This window comes from Lytechinus variegatus, chromosome 9 (genome assembly GCF_018143015.1).
Source record: "Lytechinus variegatus isolate NC3 chromosome 9, Lvar_3.0, whole genome shotgun sequence".
In the NCBI taxonomy this organism is placed as follows: domain Eukaryota; kingdom Metazoa; phylum Echinodermata; class Echinoidea; order Temnopleuroida; family Toxopneustidae; genus Lytechinus; species Lytechinus variegatus.
In genome coordinates, this window is record NC_054748.1 from 23,723,473 (window position 1) to 23,741,412 (window position 17,940).

At 38.4% G+C, this 17,940-nt stretch overlaps 1 protein-coding gene across 1 annotated transcript; it reads left to right on the forward strand.

Annotated features, from left to right (window-relative positions):
- Positions 1–559: 559 nt before the first annotated feature.
- On the forward strand, positions 560–16,824 carry LOC121421612 (deleted in malignant brain tumors 1 protein-like). The gene is made up of 8 exons (XM_041616372.1): positions 560–1,077; positions 4,638–4,955; positions 5,346–6,495; positions 9,179–9,508; positions 11,395–11,763; positions 12,806–12,985; positions 13,447–13,758; positions 15,137–16,824. The coding sequence occupies exons 2-8, from the start codon at positions 4,818–4,820 to the stop codon at positions 15,454–15,456; spliced, it is 2,799 nt and encodes a 932-aa protein (XP_041472306.1). The 5' UTR covers positions 560–1,077; positions 4,638–4,817; the 3' UTR covers positions 15,457–16,824.
- The last annotated feature ends 1,116 nt before the right edge of the window (positions 16,825–17,940 follow it).

Below are 17,940 nucleotides of genomic sequence, written 5' to 3' on the forward strand. Positions count from 1 at the left end.
TTTCAACAAACATTTACAGATTTTTATGGGTTACGGTCCATTGGTGCGACGTGTTTACCTTTACCCGAAGTTCTGGAAGAAAGCTCTGGATCCCAGCAGTCAGGTTTCCAGTTATAAAAAAGAATTCAGTACAATACCTTACCGAATTGACCAGTTATTAGTGCAGAATTTACTGCAGAATTATTTTCATATTGACAATTATCCCTTTTTGGCTCATTCACTTCATTTTCTTGCAGAATTTGCAAAGGTCGCAATGAACCGCTTACTTCTTATTCCTATTATTTTGTTTTAACAATGAAGTTAGTTTAAAAGCATGACCTATCTCATTTTCATTTTTGTTTGTGGGTGAAAACCTGGATTATTACACCTGCACTCAAAGGGGGACCTGGAAATAATCAAGTTCTTCTGAAATGTAGTTGAAAGTGCTATCTTGCTATGCCTTTACCCGGCTGACCCTACACCTACATGAAATCCAAGTGTTAATATAAGGGCCTCACTATTTCTGATGGTAGTTTCGGCTGAGATACAGAAATGTGATTGGTCATTTGTTCATCCAATGAGAAGACACCTGTCCTAGGATTACATCTTGACGTGGACATGGATTTGAATTCTGTTGATGATCCCCGAGAGATCCCGTTGTTTAAATTAGGAAGATATTACCAACCAGGCTACAGTCAACTAAGTCTGGGTTCTCTTGCTGCTAAACTGAAACTGGTACCCTGACAGATCGAGCTCCGGTAATTACACGGTTAAAACGATGTTCAAAATTCGATACAACGTTGTTTACTGTATATCCATAACAGTAGCCGTTTAATAGTTGAAGCAACCTTGCTTGATTTATTAAGAATCAAATATCTATTTTTTCATATTTTTGTTTGGGATTGTGAGCACTTGTCTAGTTATACTTCGGTAAAACGGCGTTGTATAAAAACAGCGTTTTTACTGTGTACAACATCGTCATCGAAAAGTCGTATTTATAGTTGTGCTTCTACTATAGAGAGACCATGTCAGGTAGTCTTTTGAGTTTCGTCCTGATAGTTTTTGTCGTTTCTACCTCGGCTGTTTCACCTCCAGGGGGTAAGTTTCATAACTCTTCTGGGCTCAGTCTTACAAATTGTGAGTGATCCGATCGACCACAACACTATGGATGGCCATCAACATCTAAAATGCATGTTTCTTCCAACTATTCTAAAGCTATATGCTGTGTATCCATACATCTATCACTTTCTTGAAAATTCAGTGTGCTTCTTTTTTGCTTACATAGGATATTATGCAAATTCCATGTAAAAAAAATATGACACCGATGGATTTCCATACAGTTGAGGTAAATTGGATCAATAGTAACTCTTTGTAAGACGGCTCTCTGGTTTACCCGCAAAGTGGCGCGAAGGGTTCATTTTGCAATGCTAAAACTTGCAAGCGATTCGATATGCCATGACACAACTTCAGGGCCCTGGGAACGTTTATTTTTTACCGGGGGTGCTGACGCAAATTTGATAAGAAAAAAAAGTTTCACTACAAAGGGTTTACTACAAAATGAAAGTCATTTTGTTACATTTTTTTCAATTTCCAATGAAATTTGGAGGGTGCTTCGGCACCTCCACTGCAGGGCAATGATTAACTTTGTTTAGTGTGTTTCATTTCAGGTTTAATTCGTTTAATTTTACCTTTTGGTTGGAAAGGGAGGGGAATATTTGGCCAGATAAATCATGTAAATATTCAGGCATCATTACCAACTGTTAGTGAGTATATTCCAATGCTAAACAAAATAAAATGTTTCCTAACATGATTTGTCGTTGTGAAAGCATGTTTTGTTTCCTGAAACCACTGCCCAGAATGTTATTTGTTGCCCGGCTTGTGATTTCTTATTTAAGCTCGTGGATTTCACATGATTAACGACAAAAACCTGTTAATTATTAGTTATTCGGGAATTTACTCTCCTGATAAACAATGATTGACTTTCTATTGAAATGAGTTTTCATTGGGATGTAGTGATTTGAATTTGTATACCCAATTGTCCTAACATGCGAAAATTTAACATCTGTATAAAATCTGGAAATAATATTGTGCAATTCGAGGAGATTAAGGCATTAAGGTATAAAGATATTGATAAAGTCGGGCAGTCTACATGGTCTATTTTAATAACAAATGGGGCAATTCGGAGAGAAGATTTTTGCAAATAGCGGGTCCCATCGGGGACCTCACAAGAGTCATATACAAATACACCCCTCCTAAATCATCATGACTAATATATTTACTCGTTATAACATAACCAGGCAGTAAATATAATACGGCATAAATATTATTATGAGATATATTAGAAGTGAGTGTTGATAAAAACTATAGAAGTAGAATAGTAGAAGTAGAAAAGTATTCTGATAGAAAAAATATATATATAATACTCAGCAAAAAAAGTTCTTTGACACTTATAAAAGTGAAAATATTCCATATAGATATTTGATTAAAGGCAAATTATTGTATGTCAACATGACCAGACAATATTCCTCTTCCAGTATGATATGAAATTTTCATGTTAACAGTCATGCATGGGTGGTTAAATGCTTTAAACAATAGCAATGTCAGTAAAAGAAAATTGCAAGAAATGGACCAGCCATTGCATCGGTTGTGAAAGTTTATGTGGCATAAAAGCAAACTTTACGTCAAATACCACTCTAAAAGAGAAGAGAAAGTTATCCACCTTGGATGCATCACTCTTCTACTAGAATTTTAAATCAAAGTTTATCGATGAAACAAATGTCAAATTCCAGTATCTTGGCATAAGCAAAAGAAAATTCAATACCTCGTTTGTCCACCATAGGCGGCGGAAGCGGGGGGGGGACGGGGGGGACGTGTCCCCTCCTAAATTTTAGGTGGGGGACGGTTCCCTCCTAAAATTCTTTTTGCTAACTTTTTTTTTTTTTTTTGCTTGTAAATTTTTTTCTCCGCGTCCCCCCCTAAATTCACGTGGACCCCCATTGAAATGTGTGTTGTCACCGCTCTAAAATTTAGGTTGATTACCTTTTTTTTTTTTTTTTTTTTGCTTGTGGAAAATTTGGTAGCACTTGTCCAATTTTTTACATGTGTCCATCCCAAAATTTCAGGTAGACACCCCCAAATTTTTTTTCCTTCCGCCGCCAATGCAATGTTGTCCACCCTGGCTCTGAATGTGTGCAGCACATCGATGTCACATGCTTGTCACAAGTCGGCGAACTTGCTCTGGGGTGATGTCGCATTCTTCTCGGAGATAACGCCGGACATCTTGAAGAGTGTCTCCTGGTTGAATTCAAGAAGTGTCCAAGAACTTTTTTTGCTGAGTGTATATATACCTATATTTAGTCGATGATCTTATTCACAAGTGACCACCTTTTACGAAAGACGGGGGCATCATAAATCATATTGTTGTAAATAATAATTAGATCATGTAATGTGTATTCTGTTTATATTCTATTTTTAAGAATCCATAAAGGGGGAGCGTCATTGCTTGGATTTTAATATTTTACTTGATTCATGGTATCCGTTTCAGTTTATGAAAGTATGCTTCACCTGTTTTGTCACCCCCCCCCCCAAAAAAAAAGGCACTTGTAGTGTTTCGCCATTTTATGAAAAGTGCAATTCGCTGTGTTTATACCATGGTCACATTTACTCTACGGCGGCCGTACGGCGAGTCGAAACAGCCATTTTATTCATTTTTATACAAACCACTTCTACGTAGCTCGTACATAAAATTTGAAAACGGCTGTTTTCGATTCGCCGTACGGCCGCCGTAGAGCAAATGTGACCAAGGTATTACTACTTGCTGCCCTATCCCAGTGCTATTTCATATAAATTATCATTATGAGTGAAATACACAATCCTCTTTCGTGAATATAAACTTCACACTATGTCCATGTCTCTTTCCATATCAGTTTAACTGACTCACAACTTGGATGGACCATTTCCCCTTTCTTTTGTTCTCTCACGACTTGCTCCTTCTATAAAATGGTGCGTTCTAATCTACCATACTTTTGAGTGCAGAATTTAAAGGGGAATGAAACCTTTGGAACAAATAGGCTTGTGTAGAAACAGAAAAATCAAAGAATAAGAATAAAGAAAGTTTGAGAAAAATCGGACAAATAGTGAGAAAGTTATGAGCATTTGAATATTGCAATCACTAATGCTATGGAGATCCTCACATTGGCAATGCGACAAGGATGTGTGATGTCACTGATGAACAACTTTCCCTTTGGTGGACTATAAAGTACCCTCAAAATGTCTCTTTTTGCTTTTTCTTATGATGATACAAACTCTTTATCCATGATGTATTCTTTAAAAAGTATTACATGCCCTCATGTAGACAGAACACATGAATTATAGATAGATAGTGATAAAAGAGGCAATTCTAGTGAAATATATACTAAAGTAATGGGGAGAGTTGTTCACAAGTGACATCACACATCTTTGTCGCATTGCCAATTTGCTATCTCCATAGCATTAGTGATCGCAATATTCAAATGCTCATAACTTTCTCATTATTTGTTTGATTTTTCTCAAACTTTCGTTGATCTGTTTTTTTTATTTTTGTTTTCACACAAGCTATCTTGTTCCAATGGTTTCATTCTCCTTTAAGTCCAGAGTAATGATTTCTTTTTTCACGTCAGTGGGTGAGGGCAGTTTGCGTTTGGCCGATGGACCTACTGAACTGGAGGGTCGCGTAGAGATCTTCTACAACGGCGTCTGGACTCCGGTATGTGACACTGCCTTCGGTAATGAAGAGGCCGAGGTGGTTTGCCGCCAGTTAGGATTCGACGCTGCCATCGCCCACCAGTGCTGCTCACGGTATGGATTTGGCACAGTCCCCGGCGTCTTCCGCAGTCTGGACTGTACTGGCGGGGAGAACTACCTCCTTTCCTGTCAACATTCCGATCCTGGACAAAGCGGCTGCGGTAGCTGGGGCCACGCAGGTGTTCTTTGTCGAAGTAAGTGAAGCCATATTCAGAACATATTCATGATTTTGATGATCGTCATCATCATCGTCGTCATTGTCACCATCATCATCCTCATCATCACCATCATTGTATGGAAGAAGGAGGTATTACTTCCGATCGCAGACTCACTATAATAGAGTCGCAGACTAAGTGTTTTGTCAAGATAAGGATCACATATCCATTTCATGGCATTAGATTTAAAACATACTGTTATTTGATATTATTCAAATTTTACTATTATTGTAATTGTATTATCACATACAATGCCACTAGCTTTAACTTTACCATTATCATTCCAAATATTATGATTATTATTATTATTGTATTATCAGTGCATAAACTCTTTTATTGCTTGATCTTTGTATTCAATTATTCATACAGGAGAACTCACACCATGCCCTCTTCCTAGTGGTCCAAGTATTGACTGGGATGCAGTGTATCAGTGTGAACATCCATACTTTCAAGAGTACATTAATGGGCAACATCTTTATCCTCAAGTTCCCCGGGGAGCTCATGCCTTTTCTGACAGCAGCAAACACGCTCGACGCTATCGCTGCCATTTGGGAATCCTCTGGCCTTGTCGAAGGAATGGGCGACTTTTGCCTCTTGGTGGCGCCACGTTTAACAGCAGCTATAGGCCCTGATTTATTCCGAGGTATATGCGACCCCGTGCTGGCAGCTTTGGAGAGTGGAACTTCCTTCGATGGCGAACAGATGTGCGCACTTATCTACTCAATCATATCACAAGAACCCTTCAACCCGTATCCTTCAACGACTGAGACCCCTCCGACAACAAGTACTCAAAGCCGTTCGACACCAGGGTACCTCCCCACTGGTTTCCCATCTTTCCTCGAACCCATAACTCCATTTATTTGTGTTTATCCCTTACCGTCTTTTGGACCTAGCTACGCATTGTTGGATGGCCCACCTTTGGGCATTGAAGGTCTTCGAAACTTTGACCCCGTATCTATATTGACTCAAGCTGTCGAAAATGTACTGGACATCACCACGCTCGATCAGGACAGTGTATGCTCGGCAGTGGGTCGCTTGACGAGTGAAGACATCCCACCACGCGACCTTGCCACAGAGTTTATGGTGCAAATCCTGGCAGGCTTCATCCCAATCGCCTCAGAGATCTGCGACAACTGGGACGACTTCGTTCAAACCATTCGCGACGATCTCGTTGATACTCCTGGGGTAGATGTTGAAATTCTGACAAACGTTCTACCTGATCTCATTGCTTTAATGGTAGACTTTCCAAACAGGGAATCGCTTTGTGACTACATACAGACCATTTCAAGGGATGAAGCCGTGATCGACGGTGCAGGACAACTGGTTGCAAGTTTCCTTACTGTCCTCACAGATAACCAGAAATGCATAGATGTTGTTCAGAGTACTCTTGGAGTGGTTACTGGCGTCGTAGGAGGTATTTCCATGGAAGAAATCGAGAATGTCTATATTCCCCTGTACTCTGGGTTTCGCGATGTCCATGACATGTGCCTTTATGTGGCTACTTCCTTCAGTCAAAGATGTAAGTTCATTATAATTATTATTACATTTTAAATGCGTTTTACATAGTTATGATAACATTGGGCCTGGAGGTTTTTTTTATTTTAATTGTGAATCGGCTGTATGTAGTGGAATCGGTATGTCATCATTGATTAGTAATTTTGATACTATAGTGCGTCCCAGAAAAAAGAAACCGAGATTTAGCGATCATTTATCATTACTTAATCATAAATGAAATAGACAAATGACCCACCAATTTAAAGCTTAGAATCTCTTCTTTTATCTGATAATACTTAGATTATTTCTCATTCACGCACAAGTGAGCAAATACAACTTGAAGAAAGGATATCAAAAACCCATTTGGCGGGGGGTATCTGGGTTTCAAAAAGAAAACCACATTTTTGAAAAGTTCAATATCTGCTCTTTAATTTGATACCTAAATTTCAGAAAATGGTCAAGAAATAGCAAAGTTCTGGTCATTTGAAATAAGGCTTGAATTTCAATAATTTCAAAAAATTAAGAGGTTCTCCAGGCTGGCTTTCAAGCTCACTCAACACTCCGTTTTGTTGACGATCAGCCATGCATTAAATGTTTTGTTCACCATGCGAAAGCTTCTGTGGGAAACCGGTGAAAACACGTTTACCTCATGAAATTATGGAAATACAAGCCTTATTTCAAATGACCAGAACTTTTTTATTTCTTGACCATTTTCTGTAATTGAGGTATCAAATTAAAGAGCAGATATTGAACTTTTCAGAAATGTGGTTTTCTTTTTGAAACCCAGATACCCCTCGCCAAATGAGTTTTTGGTATCCTTTCTTCAAATTGTTTTTCATGCGTGAATAAGAAATAAGCTAAGTAATATCAGATGAAAGAGGAGATTCTAAGCTTTAAATTGGTAGGTCATTTATCTATTCTATTTATGATTAAGTTATGATAAATTATCGCTAAATCTCGGTTTCGTTTATTCTGGGACGCACTGTATATTTGATTTTCATTGATAAACTATCTCCTGAAAAAATATTTGAACAAACAATTCAGTTGACGGGATTGTGAACAGCCCTTCCCCTGATTCTCTTGAATCCTGGAAGAGTCACGATAATTGTTGAGAGTCCAAATTCGAACTTACCAACAAATTCAAGACCTGGGGCCCGTAACACGAAGCTTAGCAATGATTGTAGAACATTTTTCTAGGATTGATTCCATTGACTAAAATGTACAATCAATCGTAAAAATCAAGCGTACAATCAATCGCTAACCTTTGTATTAAGGGACCCTGGGCTCCGCAACACGAAGGTTTGCGATGATTGGTCTCTAGTCAGTATTTTAAACCAACTGCGCCTGTAAAATAGATCTTGATTGGTCAGTTCATTTAGCGATTGATCGCTAATCTTTGTGTTACGGAGCCCAGGTTCCGTTTCATAAAGACTTGATACAATACCAAACACATTAATTTCTACAACAATTCTACTTTCAGCCAATGAGATAAAGGGATTTCAGTAGCTTTTAACTGTTACTGTAAATTTGGTATTTCAATAAGTTTTATGAAATAGGTCCCTGGTGTGCATTAAGGGGGGGGGGGTTCACCCTGACAAATACTTTGTTGTAAAAATGACAGAAAAAATATTAGTGAAGGTTTGAGGAAAATCCATTTAAGATTAAATACAATTTTAGAGGTTTTCTTTTATTTGTGGCGTCATAAATAAGCTGCTGCCCCATCTGTTTTGTAATATAAAATGCATAATTTCATGTTTAATAGTTCTTGATGAAGTATCTTTCGTTTTCTTTTAAGGAGCAGATGTGAAATTATTTGTGCATAGATATACTAAGGGTAAAAATAAAACATTTCCAATTTTCTCAGAAATCGACGTTTCATTTACTTTTAACCATATGATATGTAGGAAATCTGCTTGCATATAACGTCACAAATCAAATGATTAAAATTCGAACAACTTTTTTTGTATTCTTTTATTGACTTTCCTCAAACCTTCACCAATGTGTCTTTATTATTTTTTTCTGCTATTTGTACTATAACCTGTTTATCTGGGTGATTTTCATCTTCAACTTGCCCTTGTAAGCCAACAGGATTGATCCCTGTTGGACGCTGGCGTACCTAGGATTTTCCAAAGGGGGACAGGGCAATTTTGTTTAGGATATTTTGACAAACTTAAGGTCTTCAACCCCCCCCCCAAAAAAAAGACTTAAAAAAGGTCTTCAGGTTCAAAGGATGGGCCAGTGGATTAGTTGTTGCTTGTCGGGGGGGGGGGGGACTGCACCCCCTGCCCCCACCTTAGGTTCGCTAGTGCTAGGATGAACCCAGGATTCGGAAAATGAGTATCAATTTCTATATCCCCAGCCTATTAGCTCCTCAAAAATTGTGACTGACCCCAATTAAACGTATTGATAATGTTGACTGAAGTGAATCAAAATTTAAATAGTCTGGGTATATTATCATGATTGTGTAATGGCAAACTGGAAGTTATCTGGTTGAAAGAGAGCAGCAACAGATTTGCAAACGTCCTTCAAAGGGCAAAGGAATAGCTATAGTGAACATGGGCATTCGCCAACAGACATAATTATAAACACCCTCGCACAAAATTATGCTAACCGAAGTAAACGTAGAACTGGAACCCTCGACAATGAAAAAGGTATTACAATTGAGAGCTATAATGAAATTGATTTTTTTTTATTTGCATCGTTCAAAGCAACTCCACTTCCGGTTCGACTGGTTGACGGTGACACTCCTAACGATGGACGAGTAGAAGTACAATACAACGGTGCATGGGGAACCGTCTGCGGCAATGGATTCGACGGTGAGGACGCCACAGTTGTGTGCAGGCAGCTTGGATACAGAGGGGAATCGTCCGTTATTCCTAGGGGTCAGAACCTTGGCACGGGGGATATCTTACTGAGCAACGTGGAGTGTATGGGAGTCGAGCTTAGCATCGTCCAATGTCCCCATGAAGGGGCCCCTCTCAACCCTGTCTATGATTGCAATCACAATCAAGACGTCAGTGTTAGTTGCAGTCTTGAAGGTACGCTGAGTCTTGTATGCATAGATTTGTTGGGGGCCATCACTTAGATCGGGGGAGCGTTTTCATGAAAGGTCTTGTCAGACGTTTTATAAAACAAATTCTGTTTTATCCGACAGTTCCCACATGACCTGTGCTTATTAGCCAATGTGAAAACAGGATAGTTCTGATGTGACAACGTTTCGTACAAAAATGTTGACGAAATGTTTCCCATGTAGTGAAAATGACCCAATCTGTCCTCATACTTGACAATGAGATCCATCAAATTAGCCCCTCTTCGATTAAAATTCATAGGATTGACTACACCATTCACTTCACACGACAATTTTCCTTTAAGAAAGGAAAAATTTATGGTGTCACTAATTTTCAGGTTTTTTAGTTAATAAATGACGTTAAAGGTGGGAGGACTCGTCACTCTTCTTCACGCGGTCATTCATGTATATTTGCCCCGTCATTCTGATTTATTTTCAACATTAACAACCTAATCATGCAATAGTTGATATTTTCTAAACATATTTACAAAATGAAGTAAAATAGGCCCGTGCAAATGTTTAATCCCCCACCCTCATTTTTATACAGGTGTTACCAAAGAAATAACATATATATATATGTGTGTATTAAACCATAGTATGCATACCATCAGCCGTGGATCGATAAACAGGATTTGTGTCTATTTGAATAGGCAATACATCGCCTTGCAATAGAAGCATAGTCAGCAATAGGGTCGACGTTCAAAGCAGTTTACAGTTGTTTTATGTATTGATTCTGATTTGATAATAATAACATGGGATTTTGAAAGCACACTTAGTCACCTTCCTAGGTGCTCAAGACGCCAATATAGTCTACCGATTCCGGTGCTCACAGCTAATTGTAGAAATTGCTTGCTGCCGCTACCCATTTACCTCACCTGGGTTGAGTACAGCACAATGTGGGTAAATGTCTTGCTGGGAATCACACCCACTTCCCTCAGATTGAAAGGATAGAGTCTTAACCATAAGACCACGTCGCCCCCATTTCAATGGTGTCATAGCAGGCACTACCACTATTTTTGATAAGTGTTGTTCCATAATTGAGTTTTGTGCCAAAAGGAGCAAATCCCTTTCTGAAATCTGATAATCAAGGTTAGACACTGATGTTTTATTTTGATCTATTTCTTAGATTCATTAAATCATGTTTTAAAAGATCTAGCGTTCATTGTAAATTGTTTAAAAAAAAATGAACATATATTTTTTTCATGGATTTCGCTACCTTTTTAAGAAAACCTTACTAAAATGTCAATTTTTGCCAATTTAGATATGTTTGATATGGGAAATTGAACACGAAACACATAAATATGGCTAGCAGAGTACATTTAACATGATCTTTTCTAATGCTTATCCATTGACAGTTACCCCCCCCAAAAAAAAAAGAAGATATTTTGTCAACTTTTTTAAGGACATTGACTTTTCGATGTCTAATTCAAAAAGACCTAAATCCAAAAATATTCATTATAATGGTACATTCTGCTATTCCATCAAATTTTGCACTGATGACGTGAACTTACATTCACAACATGTACCTCAAAACTTGAATACATACCTTCATGGAACATATGAAAACCACCATTTTAAATAACCGTATAGTGAATGTAGCTCCCTTAGGAACAAAACTGTTTTGTATTTAGCTCCTTTTGGAACAAAACTCAAATTTGCAATCATTTTTTTACCATCCTTTCCATTTTTTGTTTCAAATGCGATATGTTGCATTTAATTCCCACATCCAAGATACATATGTTTTTTTTATTTTTTTTAAAAAATCAATTTTGGTCATAATTATGTGGATTTAGGCCCTTTTAGAATCAAGCTCTTCAATTGTTTCATTAGGTAACCTTTCTAGCCATACTCTTTCAGTCGTGCCACCATCTATACCACCAACCATACCACCTACACCCCCTACGACAGAAAGTCACTTCGAGATGCGACTAGTTGGTGGCAACACGGAAAACGAGGGACGTCTGGAGGTATTCTACCAAGGCCAGTGGGGTACAGTTTGCGATGATTACTGGGATTCGGAAGCGACAGATGTTGCCTGCCGAGCTCTTGGCTTCCAGGGCGGTGAAAGATACGATTGTTGCGCGGAATACGGTCGCGGCAACGGTCCGATCATCCTTGATGACGTGCAATGTTCTGGAACTGAAGATAGCATCTTAGCGTGTGATCATAATCCTCTATTCGAACAGAACTGCGGCCACTCAGAAGACATCGGAATCACATGTACACGTAAGTGTTCAAAATATTACACCATACAGTTGGGTAATTTCTTCGGTCAAAATGTAACAAGTAGTTGGTATGCTTAGGACTGGGGGAATCATCATGATTTCATGAGAAAGCTGCATCATGAAATTAATATTATATTTCAAAGCTAAATTAGAATATTCATAGAGGATTGATGATTCCGACGTGCTTTGTAAATCTAACTGGATACGCTTCCACAAGGCACCCGCGATGTTACTTTTTTAGCTCCTCAACCATTCACTAAAACCATCTTTATTCATACAAGCTTTGGTAGCCCTTCCACTCTGTTGTATGCCTCAATTTCATGTTCTTTTTTAATTGCGCTATGAGCATCTTCCCACGAATGTCCATATTACTATTGTTATTAATATTGCTATCATTATTATTATTATCCTGCTCCTCATCATCACATAATTCCTGATTCATCAAAGGCAACATGATATCATGGGGATATATTTATGCGATGAACCTGAGTCTCTTGACATACTTTACTTGTAGTATATCAAGGTTCTGTTCTGGAAAAGATATACGATATGCTGTTCAGTTTAATGCTAGGAAATCCGACGTCTTATGGCTTAATAAGAGGGTCTTTATTGGCCAATGCTCGAATACTTGGGGAGTATGCTATGTGCTGCAGTTTCACCAAGGAAACCAATTCCAGGGGAACGTTTCATCAACATCTGTCGTCTGACAAGGTGTCAGATCTGACAACTTTGCTTGATTTTGATTGGCTGAGAAGCAATGTTAGTATGGTAACTTCCGGATAAAATAGGACTTGTCGGATCAAACCTTGTCATGGAACATTACCCAGACCGATCTAGCTCATTCGTTATTTCGAATGGCTCGCCATCGATCGACCTGGGGTATGGGTCGCTAGTGCAACTGTGGCATCACAATGCATGTTGCAAACCAGAATGACATGACTGGGTCGACGTCGTTCCTGCATGGTAATCGCTTCAAGTGCAATGAATATTGTCTTTATTGCTTCGATCGTTTAATCCTAGATGTTCTTTCCTTTCTCAAACAGCCCGATGTGAAGGTGACTTGGAGTTCCAGACATGCGGTTCATCATGCCCGCTTATATGTAACGACCAGGAACCGCAGATCTGTCCACTTATCTGTGTGCAGGAATGTCAATGTCCAGGAGGGCTGTTCAGGGTCTCAGAAGACGACTCTCGTTGCGTCCCACAGGACGAATGCCCACTGCGTATGTTTTTTTTCTTTATTCCGAATATGATTATCCATACCTTTCGTTTTCAAAATGTGTAACATGAATATTTAGAGAAACATTAACGTAGGAATGAGCTATAATTATTAGCATTGACCGGTCATATTTACTACCATACCATGCAGACGTAACAGAGTTAACAAAGTTAGGACAGGCCATAATAGTAGTAGTGATAGAAGCACATTGTAATAACAGCAAAGGTGTACAAAGTGGTACCTCCTTGGAAGTAATTGTAGTAATATAGTAATAGTAATCTAGTAGGAGTAGAATAAGAAGGGGTAGTAGGAGGAGTATGGGATGGGAGTAGTAGTAGTCAGTAAAATAAGGAGTAGTATGTAGTGGTATTCGTACCTTAAGCGATGACCAGGGTGTAAGGAAAAGTGATTTACTATTCTGATATCAAGGAATAAAACTTACACCGGTTTTCATTTTTATTATAGCTGTTCGTCTTGTTGGCGGAGGCACCAGCGATGAAGGGAGGGTCGAGGTTCTACACGATGGCGAGTGGGGCACTATCTGTGATGATAAGTGGGACATCGACGATGCTAGTGTTGTCTGCCGAATGCTTGGGTTCCCACGCGCTGCTCGTGCCCCGATCAGGGCTTATTTTGGACAAGGTACTGGCCCCATCACGCTCGACAACGTTGACTGTTCAGGACGGGAGTCGTCCATCTTCGACTGTAGAAACAGCGGCTTTGGTGTTCACAACTGTGGCCATCACGAGGACGCGTCGGTGATTTGTATGCGCCAAGGTAGATTTGTTCTAGTTGGGGAGGAAGTGGGGGGATAGCACTTGATCACTTCGCTGCACGCGCGCGCAATAGGTCTCGTGAATCGACAACATTATGCCGCCATCTTAGAGGCAGAAGCCATTGTCTTTCACGCGTCAGTGATCTTCAGCCGGCGCATCTCTGACAACCCCGCCTACGAAGATTCCTATATCCTCTCAGAGAGGGCCTTGCGAACGTATCAAGCTCTTTAGAACCTGACGATTTTCAAAGTATATTAATTATACACAAGTTAATTTTATATAGGCCTGCGTGTATGACGGAGTGCATTTAGAACAACAAATGCCTACTCTTCATTCTCAGAAAAGCAAGCATCATATATAGACATGATTTGATTAGAAATACAATTTGATAAAATACTGTTTTTTCACGCCAAAGATACAATAGCTGTACTACATAGTCTGCAATCTTAAGCAATAATTTCAATCATTGGAAAAAACATTTTCACGCTCTATCAGCCCTTTCATTTCGTCACATAAATTATTGATGGATTTTGTCTAAGAATCGGTTCTCTGTTTTTCCTTAGAATTAATACATATCCCTTTTCATTCTCTATTAATGAGAGCCTTACAATTCAGTTTGTCTTACAAATGGAATGAAGAAGAATAAAGGAATAGTCAACTTGCTAGATTATTTTGCATATAAGTTAGCTATTTCCGTGAGTAAAACGTCCCTCTTTTTGGCGGTTTGAATGATGTGCCCTCCTACTTCTCTTGTGTACTTTGAATACTTTGAATGAAATGTCTGGTTCTCTCTGGACAGTGCATTGTTCCCACACACTGTACAGAGCTGTCAAAATATAGGTGATCTGAATTTCTTGTTTTTGTTCCGACAAAAGCAAAACAGCATAAAGGGTACGGAGACCTACACCTGGGGCCTGTTGCATAAAACTTTTTACCCGAGAAAACTCTGGTAAAAACTGAAAACTACGGTTAGTCTGATTTCCGCCATTGGCTTTAACATAGGGCAAAAACTCCGATAAAAACAACCTGAGTTTTCTCAGGTAATTTTTTTTGTTTATGCAACGGGCCCCTGCAGTCCGAAAATGTCCCAAACCCCCAAAACGCCACTAAAGATTCTTTAGAAGTGTAAATTCTCATTCCACTTGTCAAACGTTTTCTTGGACGAAATGTCCGTTATCTTAATATTTGGTATATCCCTTTTTTTCTCTCTTTTCTATTTTTCTTGTCAAAGTTTTCCTAAAGAAAATGTGCCCCCCTTTTGGAAAATCCTGGATCCCCCTGTCTCACTGCATTTTTTCTCATTTTTTTAGCCGTAAGACTCTCTTGCTTTTCTGGAGTTTCTAGGTAACATGCAATGTATGATTTAATTTCCTATCCAGCCCCTCTTGAACTGCGCCTAGCAGGTGGAAACGGCCACTCTACCGGAAGGGTAGAGATACGCTACAAAGGAGTCTGGGGAACGATCTGTGATGACCTCTGGGATTTGAACGATGCTGCTGTAGTCTGTAGAATGCTGGGTTTCCCGAGAGCTCTCCGCGCTCCAGGAATGGCTTATTTCGGAGAAGGGACCGGTCAGATCTTACTCGATAACGTCAACTGCGCTGGAGACGAGGAGTCACTCGCTCAATGCAGTCACCCAGGATATTCTAATCATAACTGCGTTCACCATGAAGACGCTGGTGTTGTTTGTTCTCCATGACTTCGGAGATAACCATGATTTTCTTCCCCATCATGATTGTGTCGAATCATCTCTTCCATTAAACATAACACTCTGCATTGCTTTCAGCAAATTGGAAAGAGTCCGCGTCTTTATTGACTACATAGTTAATTTATCCTTATAATCAGCCGGGGTAGTTTGGTTTATGGTAAAATACTTGTTCTTGTTTGTTAAAAGATGTCTTGGGTTTGCCACTTTTTAAATAAAACGTTGTGGATGTGAGTAATATGGATTGTACAATATTCTTGGTCTGATATAATATACTTGGTTTAGTCTTCTTTAAAGAACTATACATACTTTGATCCATAATTAAAAGGCAATATCGTGTCAAAATTATTACAGCTTGAATTTTTTTTATTTGCAGTTATCATCAAGGACTGTTAAGAAGATCTTTGCTAATTATAATGAAAAAGTGCACTTGCAGGTCCAATTCCTTTTACATTTTTAGAATATGTGATAAGTACTCTGTATAGAGTCTTAGGTGCAAATAAGTTTTCACTCTGATTCTAAATAGGGCCTATTGATAAACGTTTCATATCCTTAAAAGCATATTCATAAGCTTTCCTTACTCCTATCTTCATGTTTATTCAAACTTTGATGTTGTACTCTAACATCTAACGGTAAAAGGGCAATGGGATTCGTGTGCTTCGTATTCGGTATCTTACCGTTTTAATGTAAATCATGTGCAAGTAGTAATTTGTAGTGTGACAGATTTGAGCAATATTCTGGTATGCTTATCAGAAATAAGTCTTCAAAACGTTTATTAAAAAACTTTATGGGAAAAGATAAACGATTGAAGCTGTGTTAATTATTACATGTTCTGTCTTTAACAAATTATGTTCTTATAAATCATGCAACCTTATACAGTAATGGAGGATTGTGTAGGCGGACAGCGCACTGTATCGCCACTCCCCACATGCCATATGGTTATCCCCCCCCCCCGAAAAAAGAAATAATAAATAAATAAAATAAAGATTGTAAATATTTTCATTTGTGTAAAGAATGTAATACGAATTCGTTGTTATTATTTGGTTGGAATATTGTCAATTTATGCAATGAAAAACGTTCTCCATATTAAAAAAAAAAATTTCAAGGAGTAAAAAAAAATATGGGAAAAGATAAACGATTGAAGCTGTGTTAATCATTACACTGTTCTTCCGTTTTTTTAAAACAAATTAGGTTCTTATAAATCGTGTCACAATTCATGGTGTTGGGGGATTCTGTAGGAGGTCAATGCACTGTATCGACACTCACTCATGTCCTTTAAGAGAGAAAATAGGTTTATCCGTACACTGTTAGAAAATTTATCCTTAAACTAAAAGAAGTTCCTGCAGCAGAGTCTCGAGAACACCTGTAATCTTACCAGATTGCGTAATCTTACAGGAAATTGGTATTTGGTGTGTGTAATCTTACAAATTTCCTTAAATAAAACACTCTTTTCCCCTTTTTCTAACAGACCTGTTCTGTTAAATTGCAGAAAAATTCCTGTTTCATGAATTTAAAGAATGATTCTGGTATTGCTTTCTGCAAAATCTTCTTTTATTTTTCTGTAAAATCAGGGTTTTTTTAACAGTGTATGATTTATTTATTTATCAAATCATCTTTATACAAGATAACAAGCTCAGATTGACTGTTTTTCAGCATGGTCCTGTTAACATAAAATGACAGTATACATAAAAAATAAAAGTGTAAGTTATAACCTTATTGTATGAATGTCTTTTTTAGAATTTGATTGAGATATTGTCAATTTATGCAATGAAATACGTTCTCCATTAAAAAGGAGACCTTCGCAATTACGAAATTTTACCTGTTTGATTAAACTTTCAACGACGGCTTCGTAAACGAAGTCTACAGAAAAGCATGTAGAATATCCCGATTGTGAAAATCAAAGCAATCACATTAATATTTTCAATCTGTGAAGCATGGCTAGTGGGTGTGCATGTGTGTGGGTGGGTGTGGGTGTGAGCATGGTGTGTGTATGTGTGTGGTGTGTGTGTGAATGGTGGGTGGGTGTGGGGTGGGTGGGTGTGTGCATTGTGTGGGGGTGGGTGTGTGCATGGTGTGTTGGTGGGTGTGTGTGGGTGGGTGGGTGTGTGGGTGGGTGTGTGTATGTATGTTCGAACTAGCTTATTATAACATACCCACGTGGTGATAATTTCCCATTTTAATGTAAGTTGGTAAGGTCATATTAGAAATATGAAAAACAATGAAAATGAATGAAGAAAGAATACTAAATTCTTGTCTAGAGTAAATTTGGTCAAAGGTTTTAATGGTACTGTGAAAACAATTTTTTTTTAATGGAAATTTTTATGTGTAGGTTGCTATTTAACCCTTAAGTTATTGAATGAACTGTATGAGGTTTTCGAGTAATTTGCAGCATGATGATGGTGGTGATGATGATGATGATGATCATGACGATGATGATGATTATGATGATGATGATGGTGATGAAGATGATGATAATGA